Source organism: Ictidomys tridecemlineatus, chromosome 3 (assembly GCF_052094955.1).
Source record: "Ictidomys tridecemlineatus isolate mIctTri1 chromosome 3, mIctTri1.hap1, whole genome shotgun sequence".
NCBI classification, from domain to species: Eukaryota; Metazoa; Chordata; class Mammalia; order Rodentia; family Sciuridae; genus Ictidomys; species Ictidomys tridecemlineatus.
This window is the reverse complement of record NC_135479.1, coordinates 7,768,449-7,786,021: the sequence shown is the minus strand read 5'-3', so window position 1 is coordinate 7,786,021 and position 17,573 is coordinate 7,768,449. Positions and strand designations below refer to the sequence as shown.

At 49.2% G+C, this 17,573-nt stretch overlaps 1 protein-coding gene across 12 annotated transcripts in view; it reads right to left on the bottom strand.

The window, feature by feature from the left end:
• Slc39a11 (solute carrier family 39 member 11) overlaps positions 1-17,573 on the bottom strand; it is a 392,410-nt gene that overhangs the window by 283,492 nt on the left and 91,345 nt on the right. For 11 of the 12 annotated variants that reach the window (XM_078041769.1, XM_078041772.1, XM_078041773.1 and 8 more), the window contains one exon: positions 719-877. The exons of the other annotated variant lie outside the window; for it this stretch is intronic. In XM_078041769.1, the coding sequence (XP_077897895.1) occupies positions 719-877 (159 nt within the window). The remainder of the gene's footprint in view (positions 1-718; positions 878-17,573) is intronic. 12 annotated transcript variants of the gene reach the window in all.

Sequence of the window (17,573 nt, the reverse complement as noted above, 5' to 3'; positions counted from 1 at the left end):
TCCACGTCTAGACTGGCAGCGCCCGTGTGGCTGTGGGGTTCTAGCCAATGGCCTGCCATCCCGGGGCAGGGCCTGGCCTTGGCCCCCCTGCTGAGCAGTGCAGGCTCTCCTACAAGCCAGGGCAAGCCCTTTCCAAGCCCAACTCACCAGTCCTATTTCAGCAAGTATTTAAAAAAAAAAAAAAGCATCTTTTTAATTTTTTTGGAAAATATTTGAGCTCCCAATCCTTCCATGGAGTTACCCTCAAATCACAGGAACAACGAGCAGTGGGTGGCACAGCTAAGCCCAGACCCAGAGCCTGACGTGACATGTTACCAAAGTCTTAACGCTGTAGCTGGGGGTACTGTCCTCTCCCTGATGACATCACAAGCTCACCAGGGGCCAGGACCGCAAAGAGGCAATTCCCTCCTCAGGTTCAGGTCCACTGGTGAACGCATCTCTCACACACGCCACAGCACGGCAGCGGCCACAGTTTTTAAACAGTGACATTCAAAATCTGAACCTACCAAAATGTACACAAGGGGGTGATTCGTCATGTTACCAAGAGTGTTTTCTCCAAGAAGGACATCACCATTCAGTCCCTCCAAGGCCTGGCTATCTGTTCCGACCCCACGGGCCACATGGCAGAGGGGTCATGGGGTATATTGAGGTGGAACAGAAGTAACTCCAGTGCGCCAAGCTCGACGCACCGACCCCATCACCTGAGGGTGGTACTTACCAGGTGAGGCATCAGGAGGTCGGCCAGGAAGACAAAAGCCGCTCCGAGCGTGAAACCCACGGCCACCGGGAAGAAGGCGAAGGCCCCAAAGCCCCCAGAGGACGTGGCCATCTCCACCGCTGGGGCCAGGAGAGACCAGTAGGAGGCTGCTAGCATGACCTGCAGAACCACAATAAGCAGTGAGCCGTTAAACCAGCCCCGAAACTCACCTGCCCGTCTGGCCCCAGCCAAACCCGCCCATCTCACGTGTGTTAGGCCTTCAATCCCAGGTGGCGGGGACTACCCTAACCAAGGAGACTCCTAGCCTTGATGTGGCAAGAAGGGGTGACGTAGGGAGGGTGCCGCCTATTCAGTGGTTCTCAACCAGGGGTGCTGCTGGACTCTAAGGGACATCTCACAATGTCTAGAGACATTTCCAGTCGCCGCACTGGGAGGGCAGGGGAGGGGAGGTTACTGGTATCTAGGGCACAGAAGCCACAGGTGCTGGTAAGTACGCCACAGCACAAACCTCAGTCCCCAAACAAAGAATTATTTATCCCCAAATGTCAGTAACAGCGTCAAGGAATCCTGTTCTAATTAAATACTTCTAAGACGAATTGCTCATTACTTCAGGAGCGTCACTGCGTTATGATCCAGCTGTAAATTATTCTGAGTTCTTCCTTATGTGGAACTGAAATCCGTCTCCCTTTCATTGCTCCCTATTAGCTCTGTTTTTCTGCTCCCTGGAGCACCAAAGAAGGTGCCTTTCCTCTGCAATATGCAACAGCTTTGAAATATTTGAAGACCAGCAGTAAATTAATGTCATATTGGCCTCATCAATTTTCTTATCTGTTAAAAAAAAAAGCGAGGAACTAATATTTATTGATCGCCTACTATTTCCAGAAACCAAGGCTCATGTTGATATCTTATGGCAACAAACGCCAGGAGGTAGATGCTGTCCCCTATTGCTATTTGTCGATAGGGGAAACAATCTCAAATAATTTAAGGCAGTTTGCTCCTTTTTTCATGTGGGCAACGAGGAACAGAGCTGGGGAGCCGACCAAGAAGGACTAGCAAGGTAATTTCAAAGGGTCCCCAGTGCTGATCAAGTTAAAGCCACCACCGTGGCCGTTTATAGATGCTGACACATCTTCATGGCTGGAGTACCCCCGCCTCCCATAGCAGCTGTACGACTGGCACCACCAACCCGTGGAATGCTCTGCTGAATGGGTTTCTAAAAATTGCTTAATTATACCTTGCCTTAAAAAAACACCTGCATCACCATCTCCAAAATGACAGTGACAGAACCAGGTATCACGGTGGCAGCAGTAAAGGGCAAATCCATACAGCAATCTGAATTTCCTCCTGCCAGCGCCATTCACATGAAGCCTGTTCAGTGGTTCTCAACCAGGGGTGCTGAGCCAAATTCTCCCCGCAAGTCTCAGTGCCACCCTGAGAAAGTGACATGGGCCTCCAAAACACCCAGAAAGAATGCAAACGACAGAGGGCATCCCCTCCCTGGGCACCCAATTCAGCTCTCTTCCAGAATTGTCTTGCTGGCTTTAGAAACCAACCTTGGTCGTTCCCCTTCAAAGAGGGCCTGGCCTGCCCAGGGGACAGGGAGAGAGAAGTCCTCGTTTCTCTTTAAACTGGACCCACCGACTCCTCTCCTTGCATGTCCGAGGGCCTCCCGTACAGTCCCCTTCATCAACGCTGAAGCCAGGGGATCCAGGAGAAGTCACTCTCCCTCAGCTCCCTCCCCCCTCCCATGATGCCACAGCACCCTTATGTCACTTAGGTCCCCAGATTCTGCTCACCCTCTTGTCAATACCAAGTCCAGCATCTTCTGGGTCTCCTTTCTGTTCCCCCCACATCACCGAGACCCGTGCCTCCTCCTGCCCCTACACAGAGGAACACGCGAGGTTCTCACGGACAGTTCTATTCCATGGCACCCCTTAGGGATGTGCCTCTAAGGGGAGGGGGCAGCATGTTGGAATCTAGGATGCTTCCGGCCCCAGATGATGCAGGTGACCCCATCCTTGGGAATCACGGTTCTTTACCTTTCTGGTCAAAACCAGGACCCAGTTGGATTTCCTTCCTTTCTTTCCCTCAGCCTCCTGCCTCACCTAAACTGACCAAACCACCACCTGGAAATGCTGTTGGGCTGTCAAATGACAGGAGGGCCCCCCCAAAAGGCATTGAAGAGGGTATATTTGGTAGACGAGATGACCAGGTTCTGACGCCCAAAACCTGTGAGTACTTCATCTCCCACACCAAAAGGGGATCCGCTGGCTTGATTCAATTAGGAACACCACCGAGATGGGGGGATGGTCCTGGGTCACCTGCATGGGGCTCACAGGCAGAGGGAAGACGTGCCAACTCACCGCAGGGTTGATCCCGTTTATATAAAATACCCCGAGTAGATGAACCAGAGAGCAACCTGTTGCCTGTCGGGACAGCGGCTGTGGGAAGGGGCACAGCTGCCTGATGGCATGGGTGTCCTTGGGTGTGACGGAGACGTTTGGAAGTCGACGGGAGTGGAGCTTGGGCAACATGGTACACCTTCTAAATGCCACCGAGTTGGGAACCTTGGAACAGTTAACTTTAGGTCATGTGAATCCTAACAAAGGAAGGAAGGAGAGAGCGAGCAAGAAGGGCCGACAACCCTGTGCAGACCGTCCACTGCCCCGGGGGATGCCGAGCCCCCGGCCCCGCCACCCCTGCCTGGTCAATAGCTCCACTGTGACAATGCCAGAGTGCCAAGACCCCTCTCGGACGTCCTTTCTTCCCAGCATCTTCCACCTTCGCCCCAGTCCACGTCTACACCCATCAAGGGCAGTGTTCAGAATCGGGTCCACACTCGAGTCTCGGCTCTGCCCTTGCTATCGAGGCAGCCCTGGAAAGTCTGAAAACCACCTCTCCCCACAGCCGAGCCTGGCCAACTCAAGATGACGCCAGGGACAGTGCCGTAGGATCAATCACAGGAGTCGATATGGTGACCATGCCAGCCCAGCAGCTGGCAGGAACAGGGTGGTGACTCACTGCCAGCTTGGACCCTGTCCCTGAGCCTGCTACACCAACACGCCCCTCCTGGCCCACCCCGGGCTTCCCTCTTCCGGGACCCCTGCCCCTCTTGGCGTCCAGACCTCGTCACCACCCAGGACGGGGTCTCTGGGTGCCACACCACCTGCAGAGCCATCTCAGAGCGGATGCACAAGACTGGCTCCCGATTAAGTTCCACGTCACCCTCGCTCATGAAGGAGGTGACGGGGGCGGGGAAACCTGAACGCATGATCAGGAAGTGATTCAACACTCGTTTCTGAGTCTCCTGCCTGGATTTTACAGCGACTGACTTTCCAAAATAAGTACAATACAGACTCACACTCAAATGCCTTCACCCCCGTGGCGAAAGCTGGCTGATTATTGAAAATGATGCAGTTTTTTTCAGGTGTGGAGAGAGGTTGACACAGGATTTCCACGACTTCGAGGACAACCCACTGAAAGGTCCACTGACAGAATCGCAGACCCTTCTAGTGTTGAGGGGGACTTTCAGAGACAACTGAAGTCCAAGCACTTCACTTAACAGATGGAAAAGCCCAGACCCATCAAGCTACAGGGGTTTCCCCAGAGCCCCAGGGCAAGCTGATGCTGTCCCAGGCGGACGGCACTGGCCCCAGATCAAACTACCCCTTCTGCCACCCACAGCCTTCAAGAAGACCAGGTTTCACTCCTGTCTCCCTGGACAGCAAGGCCTCCTTGGCCCCAGAGTCTAGGGTGAAGTCAGAACAGCTACTGTCCAAAAGACAAAGGGGAACAAGTGTCGGCAAGGATGCAGTGAAAGGGGACCCCACGTGTTGTTGGTAGGATGCAAGTTAGTAAAGCCACCGTGGAAAATAATGAAGGTTCCTCAAAATAATTAAAAATGCACATGACCCAGTATTCCCACTGCTGGGAACAATCCAATGGACATGAAGCCAGTCTGTCAAACAGACATCTGCACCTTCGTGTCTACCGCAGCACTGCTCACAAGAGCCAAGAGATGCAGCCAACCCAAGTGTCCGTCAGCAGGTGGAAGGATCCAGAAAATGCACTACACATGCCATGGAATACTCTTCAGCCATTGAAAAGAATGAGATCGGGGGCTGGGGCTATAGCTCAGAGGTAGAGCGCCTGCCTCGCATATTTGAGGCCCTGGGTTTGATCCTCAGCACCACATAAGATATTGTGTCCATCTATGACTAAATATATTTTTTAAAGTATGGAATCGTTTCATTTGCAGCATAGATGGAAATGGAGGACATCATGTTAAATAAGCCAGAAACAGAAAGACAAGGGTGATATGGTCATGCGTGCAGCCTAAAAGCTACTGTTGTCCCGGCAAAAATGGATCTGTGGTTACCAGAGACTGGGGAGGAAGAGGGGAGAGCAGGATGGACAGAGGTCAGTCAATAAAGTTACAATTAGCTAGGTGGACTAAGCTCAGTCACCAAGAATGTGTGTTTCAATATAGCTAAGAGGGGATTTTCAAGGTCTCAAGGAAATGGAGGTATTAAAGTCATAGATATGTTACTCTGATTGATCATGGCATAGTGTATGTGTGTATAGAAGTACCACAATCATGCCTAGATTTTAAAAGTAAAAGGACCCTGGCCATGCTGACGCATGCCTGTAAACAGTGACTAGGGAGGCTGAGGCAGGAGGTACAACAATTAGAGGCCAGTCTTATCTATTGAGACCCTCTCTCAAAGTAAAACTAAAAAATGAAAATGAAAACTGAAATCTGAGATGAATCAACCTCAGCAATAACCAAACACAATTGGTCCCAAGGGCATTCCCCAATATGGTGATAAGAGAACCAGAACTAGAACATTTTGGCAATACGTGGTGGTAATGAGCCTATTAAACACTTGCCTCTGGAAGCTACATCAGACCTCACAAATTTCAATCTATTAATAGCTCCTGGCTCCTCAGAAGTAGAGAGGAAAACAAGCAATTAGGAAACTCGCAGCACAACCCTCCCCGCAGCACAGCTAGAACTGGAGATTTAACACAAAACACGCATACGTTATCCCGACAGCCTCTGAATTCAAGGTGCACCTCCCCCTCCCCAAGCAAACTACGCCTTACCGTAGAAGAGCCCAAATGCTAAGTGTACCCGGGTAGGAACGTGAGGGGTGACATCCAAATGAAGCCTGGAATTTAGGTTACCGTGATATTCCAATTTAACATCTTCGCTTTGACGGATGCCATGATTATTTATGGCAGGTGTTCACACGGAGGAACAAAGGGTACACCAAGACGTCCTGAACTATTTTGAAACTTTCCTGAAAAATCTAAAATGCCTCCAAAATGGCTTATTAAAAATTGAACAATGAAAAGAGGTGGAGAAGAAATTGAGGGAGCTCCTTGGAGCCGAGGGGCACAAACCAGCCAGACAGGACCGGAAGCCAGCAGCACCCACCGTCTGCACTGTGGGGTCGGCACACTGATGGGCCCGGGGCTTCACTGCACGTGGTCAGGGCACAGATTGCTTTACATCCTTGAAACCTAGTCTCCTCTCTGGATCCAGAGCTGCTCCCAAGGGCTACCAGCTGGAAGTAACCAAGCTGGGATTTGAAACCTGATTGCAAAACCAGGCTCCTAACCCAAAGCCATACACCACCCCCTGGATATCTGAAATTCTTTTGGTTTCTCTCTAACAGATACTTTGGAGAGCAGGGGGTACCAAGGATCAAACTCAGGGGCACTCAGCCAGGAAACACATCTTAGCACTATTTTGTATTTAGAGACAGGGTCCGAGTTGCTCAGCACCTCGCTTTTTGCTGAGGCTAGCTTTGAACTTGTGATCCTCCTGAGCCACTTGGATTACAGGCATGCAGCACCATGCCCGGCTTTTTTAGCAGGTAAATTTTATTGGTAATTATTATGGCATTTAGGATTTGTGGGGGATTATTCATTAAATAATATCAGGATAACTGGCTAGCCAAAACTAGGTCCTGATTAATTTCACTAAAACAAATCAAGGACAGTGTTTGGAGGGCTGTTCTTTGAAATTTGATAAAAATCACATCTACAAGGCCACCTACTCAGTTGCCCTAGTCAGAGAACACTTGCTTCAACTAGTTTTCAAACGTCTCCTGTGCTAGTGTGAGATGGTAATGAGGGGCTCCTGGTCCATTGGGAAGCCTCATCGGGTAGAAGTTGAGCTTCTAGTTAAACACAGCCACCGGGGGCAAGCTGCTCACTCCCACATTCCTGCTGCAGTGAAGTCATCCTCAGGAGATAAGAAGTCTCCACGGGTGCAATGACGAGGGAAAGGGAGAGGACACAGCCACGATGTCTGGGGAGCCAGGAGAGACGGGCAGGCAGTCACCAAGAGCCTGAGAAGGCGGACACCCAGACCCCGGAAGGAGACTCAGAGGCAGAGCGGCTCCCTATGGAGCCTGTTGTGGTTTGGATGTGCAGCGTCCCCCAAAAGTTCGTGTGAGATAGTGCAAGAGTTTAGAGGTGAAATGATGGGGTTATGAGAGCCTTAACCTAACCAACACATTAGTCCCCTGACAGGGATTACCTGGTGGTGACCAAAAGCAGAGGGTGTGGCTGGAGGCAGCGGGTAACTGGGGACATGCCTTTGGGGCACACATTTTGTCCTTGTTGAGCAGAGCTCTCGCGCCACTTCCCTCCACCACACTCTTCCACCATGATGTTCTGCCCCCTCTCAGGCCCAGAGCAAGGAGCTGGCCGTCTAATGGACGGAGACCTCGGAAACCCTGAGCCTCCAAATGAACTTCTCTTCCTCTGTTTTTGTCAGGTCTCTTGATCAAAGCAGGAAAAAAGCTGTCTGTAGCAGAGGCCCTTCGCAGCTCAAGCCCTAAGCCAGAGTGCAGAGCGGTCCCCGAGGAGGACGACTCGGGGAGCCTGGGGAAGTAGCAATTAGACTCCAGATTCCTGAACCCCATGCAGCCCAGCGACTGTCCCACCAGATGTGCAGGAAGGTGATGAAAATGGAGCAGGGGGAAGAGGGGGAGCATCTGTGTTCTAGATGGGGGCACCTGACATTCTCCCACATCCTGGTCCCAACTTCAGAATGGAAATCCAATGGAGTAAAGGATCTTGTGTACAAAAATTCAGTTTCCAGACACATCTCTGCATGAACACCTAATGCCCACCTGGATTGTGTGTTTGTTGAGGGCTCCTAAATCTGTCTGAATGCCAGAAGCCTGAAGGAGACCAGAGCAAACTATCAGATATTTGCAAGATCTTTCTCATGTTGCCTGAGAGTAAAATTCCCCATTTCTCTTCAGTAGTTATCAGGAACTAGCTATGTTCACAATGTGATCCTTATTCTCAAAATATCATGCCACAGGGATCCACACTTTATAACGCTATTAATTTTCCTCTGGTGGCAGCAATACCAGCACAGAATCAAAAATAACCAGCTGAACAGCTAGCTCACAGCAGGCATTTCTGTTCAAGTGCTCTTCTTGGAACAATTTCAGTTCTGGAAATAGAAATGGATTTAGGAAGAGTTCCTCCAGGAACACATCAGCACACTCCAGCATGCTGGGTGCAGTTATGCGTTCCTGTTAATCTTGTAATGACAGTTTAAATACTGAAAGAAAATTCAAGGCAAAAAACAAAATTTCTTTCATTTCTTATCCCATAAGAAAAGGGATATGATTTGCACCTAAAAGAAAAAGTAGGCCCAAATCTTCATGTCAGGCAAGGATCTGACTTTCTTAAGAATCCTAAAGTGCGAGAAGTAGAATAAATGGAATGGATTCAAATTAAAAAGCTTTTTCTCAGCAAAAGAAATAAATTGAGGAGAGAGCCTACAGATTGAAACTCTACCACATGAACCTCCAATAAAGCATTAACCTCTAGGATATATAAAGAACTCAAATAATACCAAAATGACAAATAGCCCAATCAATAAGGTGGGCTAAGGAACTGAAGAAATACAATCAAACATGAAAAGGTGTTCAACATCTCTAATAATCAGAGAAATAACAGTCAAAACTAAACAGATTTCATCTCACTCCTGTCAGAATGACAAGAATCAAGAATACAGACAACAGTAACTATTGGTGAGGATGTGGGGATAAATTGCTGGTGGGACTGCAAATTGGTGTAACCACTATGGAAAGCAGTATGGAGATTCCTCAGAAAACTGGGAATAGAACCACCATTTGACCCAGCTATCCCACTCCTTAGTTTATACCCAAGGACTTAACATCAGCAAACTATAGTGACATAGTCACATCAATGTTTATAACAGCCGAGTTCACAATAGCTAGACAATGGAACCAGTCTATATGTCCCTCAATAGATGAATGGATAAAGAAAATGATATTTTCAATGGAATATTACTCATCTTTAAAGAAATGAAATTATGGCATTTGCCAGTAAATGGATGGAGTTGGAGAATATCATGTGAAGTGAAATAAGCCAATCCCACAAAACCAAAGGGGAATGTTTTCTCTAAAAGCGGATGCTAATTCACAATAAGGTGGGGGGGTGGGCACTAGAGGAGAATAGCATTACCTTAGATTAGGTAGAGGGAAGGGAAAGGAAGAGAGGGGAGGGGATGTGGGAACAGTAAAGATGGTACAATGAAACAGATATTATCACTGTATGTATATATAACTACAAGACCAATGATTCCGCAACATGTACACTCAGGAAAATGAGAAATTATATCCCAACTATATATATAAGTGCATAAATTGCATTATACTCTAATGTATAACTAATTAAAATTTTTTTTAAAAAGTAGGCCCAAATGTGCAACCCCTAAATCAAGGTGGTATTATTACCAAATCACAGAAGCCAAGCAACATCTCTTCCATCTCCAAATCAGATATAAAACTAATTTTTAAAAGTCATCAACAGAATATGTAACAAGTAAGTCCACCATTATGCACAACTATAATGCACCTATTTTAAAAATATAAAACTGGAAAAATACTAAAAAAACAAAAGATCAAAAAAATGTCAAGTAGGTAGCCAGTGATTGCCCTGCAGCCGACTTATGCCAGACCCTGGGGGATGAAGGGGAGGAAGAAAGCCCACCACAGACCTGAGTCCTGCCTTCCAGCAGCCAGCTGCATACCATGATGGGAGCCGACAGAAGTCATCCAAGATGACCCACCAGGAGGGCATCAGGAGTGACCAGTGAGAAAGCTGCACTCCTTCCAAGAAGGGAGACATCGATGTCATGAAAAAAAAATACCATGGAGGAAAGCACAGGAAGGTCCTCGAAGGCTGGATGTGTTTGGAAAGGTGCCGAGGGGGGATCTTCCCAGCTGGAAGAGCACAGAGGACAGTCTGCTGGGCCAGCACCCCAGAGCCCCTGCTGAGGAGACGGCGGGAGATGCACCAGCTGAAGGAGACAGTGGGTGCAGACGGGTGTCATTCAGAAGCAGGCTGAGCAGCTCGGGCTTCAAACAGAGGTGGTTTCCAACTCTGGCTGCCCACCAGGATTACCGGGCATCCTCAAAAACACAGCCACGGGTGCTGCGCCCAGCCTAGGAAGCAGATTTGCTAGAGCAGGGGACAGGATGCAGCACTGCGAGTGCTCAGCCAGGACTGGGCAGGTCGGCGTCAGGCAACCACGAGGGTCCAATAGGGTCAAGGGGGCCCTTTGGAAGATAAGCAGAAATCAGGATGGATTTAAGGGGGCAGTTTGGTGACAGACCAGCTCTGGGCCATGGACATAATTTAGGTGTGCAATGGCAAAGAACGGAGGCAGAAGGGATGAGAGGGATTTGCAAGTGACCCTTCAGAATGAGGTCACCCACATCCATTCAGTATTGAGTCACTTGACTGGAGACCCATGCTGGGTGGGCACATGATTTCTGCATCGAGTCCGCCTTCAGATTTGGCACGTCAGTGACGAGTCACAACTCAAGCGTGAATCAAGCTCACATGGGGGCCGTCTCTGTACATAATCTGATTCTAACGACAAGCCCTCATAATATATCAGGAATTAAACCTAACAGCTCAAAGATTACAGTCAATTACATTCAGCTTCAGTTACAGTTATTGTCATAGACTTGCTTGAATGACCAGACTTTCCTTAGGGATAGCTACCCATGGCCAGTCATGGGCAGGGGGCTTGGATCACACTCTCCAAAAAAGAGCTCTTTGCTTTAGAAAAAAAAAATATTCCCTCTCCAAAATCTCTACCAACTGACCTAAAAATTCTTCTAGATACATTTGCACAAAAGAAAGAAAATCTATCTACACAAAGACACACGACAATGCTCACAACAGCTTTATCCACAGCAGCCCCAAATTGGAAACGGCCCAAATGTCCATCAACACAGGAACGGATAAACAATTGTGGTATTTTTGTAAAATTAAATACTCCTTACCAATAAAAAGGAGCAAACAACTGCTATTATAGCAACACTGGATGATTTCCAAAATCATTTCATTGAGTAAAGACAATGTTAAAAAAAAAAAACAATTCTACTTAAGTGCAAGAATACATAACACTAACCTATAGTGACAGTCATCAGGGTTGCCTGGAGGAGACGGGAACAAGAGCTCTCCCTGGATGACACAAGTGTTCCCTACCTCATGTTGTATGGTGTAGACAGTTGTCCCAACTCACGGGGCTAACACTGAAGATCTGGGCATGTTATTGCATGTAGATTCCGTCCACTGATAAGTCTTACGAAGGTGCAGGCAACCCAGGCTCTGCTGAACCTCCTTTGTTCATGGCTGTGTTGGGCTTCCTCCAGGGTCTAGAGTCCATCCATCCTCAAATAGTTCCCCTGGGATAGCGGGGGACCATCCAACGTAACCTCTAAGGCCCAGGACCAGAACCGAGGGCCAAGCTGTCCTTAAATGCTAAGTGCCAGCGGTATTGGATATGCACAGCAACCACCCGGAGGGCCTCCCAGCCCCCGATCTCAGTGGCCACAGGTCCCCACGGTGACCAGTAAGCTTCTTAAAGCAAAGAAAGTCACCCGAGACATGTCTGGGCTTCAGATTTACTGACCAACAACCTAATACTAACTCAGGGTCACAAAACCAGAACCAAAGGGTAAGTCCTCAAGCCCATCCTGCTCCCAATCTAAGCTCCGGTTTCCAAGTACAGCTCAACAAACATTCCCAACAACGACCATGCATGGGATGCCCACCTGGACAGGAGGGCCCTGCATGACCTTAGCTACACCCAGACCCAGTGCACTAGACCCTGAAGGGACAGGATATCTACCCTTTTTGTGTGAGTTCAGTGTTCCATAACCCCATTACCTGGGTTAACAGAGGCAGGTGTACTGATGAGGTCCTTTCAAGGCAGACTCAGCCTAGCTGAATGAAGGGGGCCTCCAGAATCTCCCATTTTGACAGAATTAACTGTGCACACTAAAAACCAGGGTGATGGTGAGGGGTGTCTTAGCAAACCTTCCACCAGCTGGTGACCAAAGAGTGTGAACATGCCCCAGCAGCCCGCCCCCTGCCCCCGTGGCACCCAGCCACCAATCCATCAGCACCCTCTCAACCTGGGCCTGTTGATGGACAATGGCTCCAGCTGGCCAGGCCTCCCCACCCCCACTCGCTCACGCTGATCCAATCTGTCCCCGATCTGACGGCTGAGGAAGCAGCCCCTGCACCCCCCGACATTCGGAGGAGAGAAGAGGAAGCCGTCTGGCTCCACGGAGAAAACTCTAGAGATCCGAGAATGAGCCTCCTACACTTCAAGAAGGGCGAGCAGCCACCAACTTCCCGGAGTTCTGTCCCCCTCCATCCTTGAACTAGCAGTGAGTGCGGGACAGGATCCTCAAGGTCAGGTAGATGCTACCCCTCACCCCAAACGTGTTTCCTCCCACCATGCAACGTGTTCTAACCCACCTCGGGGATGCAAGGGACCCCCATCCAGGTGGCAGCAGAGATTCCTGGGAGACAGGAGAGGGGTCAGGAATGATGGGCCTGATCCCCAAGAGGGACTGGATAATAGTATGACAGCACCCCTCCAGGATTGCCCGAGTTAGCGAATAAAACGTGACATGCGGTTAAACTGTACTTTCAGATGAACTATGAATAAGCTAGTTTTGTTTAAGTCCATCTCATGCAGTACTTGGGGCACACTTGCATAGAAACTATTGTTTATCTGAAATTCTATTTCACTCATTGCTTGTGCTTTACCTGGCAACCCCACCCACCCCCTTCAGTAATCCTGGGGCACATCCAACATCTTCTCCCACCGTCTTGATAAAGGTGATAGAGCATGGTGTAGGAGAAGCTAGTGTGGAGTATGGATGCCTGGGACCAACCCCCAGCATCATTTACAGTTGGAGGGTGCTGGGTTAGCCATTAACCTCTCTTCATAAGTAAAATGGAATTAACAATAGAATTAACAGTAACAATTACAAACAAAATGAAATCGATAACAATAACATTTATATAAAAAGAAACTCCTTAATCTGACATTAAGATTTAGCTATCTGGCTGGGGATACAGCGCAGTTGGTAGAGTGCTTGCCTCACATGCATAAGGCTCTGGGTTCAATCCCCAGCACCACAAGAAAAAAAAAAAGTTAGCTATTATCTGATGGAACTTGGGAACACTAAGTAAAATAAGTCAAAGTCAAACGTTCTGGTTCCCCCCGCCCCCTGCCCCCAAGTGGGAGCTGGAGAGAAAGAAAACAGACAGCGGGTGAACTTCTCACAAAAATCAAAGGGAGATCAGTGGAGGAAAGAGATGGGAGGGAGGAGGGGAGAGAAAGGGGGAATAGTTGGGGAGTGCCTTTGGCCAAATTATCTTGTCCTATTGTGTGCACGTACAGATATGTAAGCACGAACCCCACCATTAGGTAACTGTAATGCACCAATAAAAATATGGGGGAAAAGACAGCTACTACTGTTATTCCAGTTTCTCATGGGAAACTGAGGCACAGTGGGGTTCAGCAATGGAGCCAGGTCATACAGCTAGTCATCGGCAGAGCCAGAATTCAAACCCAGCCGGTGGCTCCTGTGTCTGTTTTGAGCATCAGGCTGACCCCCACCCTCTGAAGTGGCACTGATCTTCCTGGGGTAAGGACTAAGTGAGCTTTTGCACATAAACCTCAGCAGGATGCAACAAGCTTCTGTTTTCACTCTTCCTGCAGCCAGTGCCCTGTGAGAGGAGTTAGGAGCCACACGCTGCAGCTCCTAGTGGGCAAAGCCTGGTTTACCATCCTCGGCACACGCAGTTCCCTTGACCGCCAAGAGAAACCCTGGGGAGACCAAGGGTGGGGTGGGGGGAGGGGGGCAGGCAACACTGTGTGTTGAATCCATCAGACAGCAGGCAGCTATCTGGGGTGGAGGGGATGGTTGACCCTGCAGCTGGGCAGTCAAGGAGGCGGCTACCCAGGAACCTGGGCTCCAGCTAGGTTGGTGCTGCTATACCCTGTGCCATGGATCCGCTAGAGGCACAGTCACAAGCCAGTGCTAGGCTCAGAGCAGACTGGATGTAGGGGAGGAGGAGGAACTTGAGACTTTAGAAGGTGGACTCCCCTGGGCACAGTGGTGCACACCTGTATCTCAGGGACTCGGGAGGCTGAGGCAGAAGGAGTTCAAAGACAACCTCGGTAACTTCGCAAGGCCCTGAGCAACTTAATGCAACCCTGAATCTAAATATTTTCTTAAAAAGTACTGGGGATGTGGCTCGGTGATTAAGTACCTCTGGGTTCAATCACCAGTACCAAAAAAAAAAAAAAAAAAAAGGCCGACTTGTAGCTGGGCACGGTGGCACACACCTGTAATCCCACCTACTTGGGAGGCTGAGGCAGGAGGACCACACATTTGAGACCAGTCTCAGCAACTTAGTGAGGCCCTGCCTCAAAATTTAAAATAAAAAGGGCTGGGGACCTAGCTCAGTGGTAACACATCCCTAGGTTCAATCTCTACGACCAAAAAGAAAAAAAAAGGCTGATGTCAAAAACCTCTGAAATGCCAATTTACAACTACAACTGGGGAAAGAATCTAGATAGGCAACTCGTAACCAAAGAAACACCCAGGTGGACGAGGAATAAGTGAGAACACCTTTACCTGCCGCTGGAATCAAAGGAAACTATCACCCAGCTCAGGGACAGCCTCAAGGATAAGTCAGACCCCAGGACAAACCCCGGCACCGCTGGGACAAATAGGGTCAACTTGGCAAGCCTCAGGTTTGTGGTGTGTAAAACTAGAACCCCAGCCCCTCGCTCCGTGAGGCCCTGGTAAGGACCAAGTGGGCCGAGATGTGCGCTGGCTCTTGCCAACCCACCTCTTACCAACTGTGGGGCCCGGGTGTTGCCGACTGAAACCACAGCAGCCACGCAGGAAAAGAGGGGCCCAGAGAACTCACCCAGGAGAAAACCCCGTCATTAACATCAGAGAGCAAGACGGCATGGAATGAGCCCATGCAAGGGACAGGACGCGACGGGGAAATGAATTCTAAATAAATAAATAGAAGTTCAGGGAGAGCAAGAGTTTCCAAAAACTAAAGGTATGAAAATCAAAGACTGGCTCATCTTTGCAGTTGAAGCTGATGAAATTTCCCACCAAGTAGAACAAAAGAGCAAAGAGTTGACACAAAGAGAATGAGACACTCAGACCAGGAAGCCCACCAGCCCACCAATAAAACTAGCAGAGGACAGAGGGCCAGCAGGGTACTCGCACAGGAATATCAAGTCATGTTTACCACAACTGAAGAGCACTGGTTTCCAAATGGAGAAACTGCAGAATTTCTTTAGAAACATGGGATAAAATTTCTCGACAAAAACGGGCACTTCTGGAAAGGAGGGCAGCCAGTGGGGAGACAGGAGGGAGAACTAACTGCTGTGTTTTCTTTGTAAGTCTTTTACTAACATTTGCTCTTTCTAGATGTGTACACCTATTCCCTTGATCTTTAAAAAAAAAAAAAAGCAAACAGGATTCAAAAAAATCAGAACCAACTTCAAGTTCCAACATATCATTGGTTAAAAATGTCACGGATACATAGTAGTTTCATGAACTGGATTGTATCTCAATAAAGGTGAAAGCAAATATAGTGGATCCACGTGGTGGGTGGCGTGCAGCCTCCAGAACACCAGACAAGCCCAGTCTGAGCAGGGAAAGAACGTGCTCCTCCACAAGACAAATGATGGGTCCCGCTTTTGCATTGTCTTTTTTTATTAATATATAAAACAAAGAATAGAAGATTTATGTTGCCGAGAAGAAAGGTTTGCAGGATCCTGGGTGACGGTTAATCAACTCAGGACGCGAGTTATGTCAGGAGCCCAGGACTGGAGGAAAAAAACCATACAACAGCCGTGACTTACCCCATCCCAAGTTCACCAGGTGCCCTCCACCCATTCACTACACCAACCAGCAACAGGTGCTGGGCACTGACCGTATGCCCCTCACTGGGCTCCAGACAGGGTTACTCACTTCACCTCTACAACAGTGCTGTGAAGGAGACAAGGCCACCACCTCCTTACAGGTGAGGAACCGAGGTGGATAGCAACGTCCAGGCCCACACACTTAGTGGCCAGTGGAGCCAGGAGGGAACGCAAGGCAGGTAACTCCAGAGTCCACTCTAATGCCAAAGTGAACATCGGCTACAAAGATGTCTCCCCGACCCCTGGCACCCCCTGCTCTGAGCTCACCTCACGCAACAGACAGTTCTAGACATTTCCTGGCATGCCTATATCCTGAGGAGTTCATCATAATTAAATCATGAGAAAATTTTCAAAGTGCTCAGAGATGTAATGAGTTTGCATTCAATTAGTTTCTTCCTTCACTGGGAGAATCAGAAAGACCGATTTCCTGGTCCACAGAGGGGAGGGTTTCTTGCTGCCTGGTCTGAGGTCTCCTTCTGAGGTTCTAGTGATGGAAATGGGTGCACACCCAGGGCTGAAGACACCCGACTCAGCCAGAAGTTGCCAAGCCCACAGAAAATCACGCTCAGCCAACACCCACTTTAAACATTTTTGAGTGTCAACCATGTTCCAGCCCTGTTCTGGGGACCAGGGCTCAACTGTGGAAAGGACAGCTCTGTGTTCTAGGTCCTTCCAGTTTGGGGAGACAGAACACACAGCAAACAAGCCACTAGAATCTAGGGACAGGCGCTTACCAAGGGCCCATCAACTCATCTTGGAGGGGTGATGCATTAAGGGGGGAAATTCCTATAAGGAGCAAACATTTAGTGACAGGGACCAAGAAGGGACCAGCTTTCAGAAGATGGACATGCACAGCCCCCCGGCTTCGGGAGCCAGGTCCACAGTGAGAAGGTGAAGCTGGAGCCGGGGGCAGGCAGGCTCCCTTCACCTGGGCACCCCTGACCTCCACCTCACCTGCACGTGGCCAGGTGTGTCCCATCCCAAGCCAGTAGGGTGCCAGCTCTAATCCAGAGGGAGGGGCTCCCCTGTCCAAAGGCCTTGATTATGACATTTGGGTTGGGGAAAGTTCCTGCTAACATTTAGACACTAGGTTCTTACAGGTTCCTGCCCAATCCTCTTCCATCTGACCACTACACCCCAAAATGATGACCATTCATGAAGCACCTCCCTTAGGCCAGGAACCCTTCCTTCACATCTTTACTAATCTGCTCTTTGAGACGGTAATGAACTATGAGCCACCCACGCCAGGAATTCTTCGTCCTCCTTGCCTTCATCCTCCACCGAACTGACCTCTTGGACACACCCCAAGTCCCACCATATAGTACGCTGGCGCCACCACAGCAGTGCTGTATTGCCCGTTTCATTCCCAGTGCATAAAACAGCACCTCCTGCACGTAGTGGGGCTACAGAGGACTGTCAATGAAGAGCTGTCCAGGGAATGAATGATTTGGACATTCACAGAGTAGAGCCACAGAGGATGCTCACGTGCTTCAGGGGCCAGGAAGACCAGCAGAGCCACCTCCT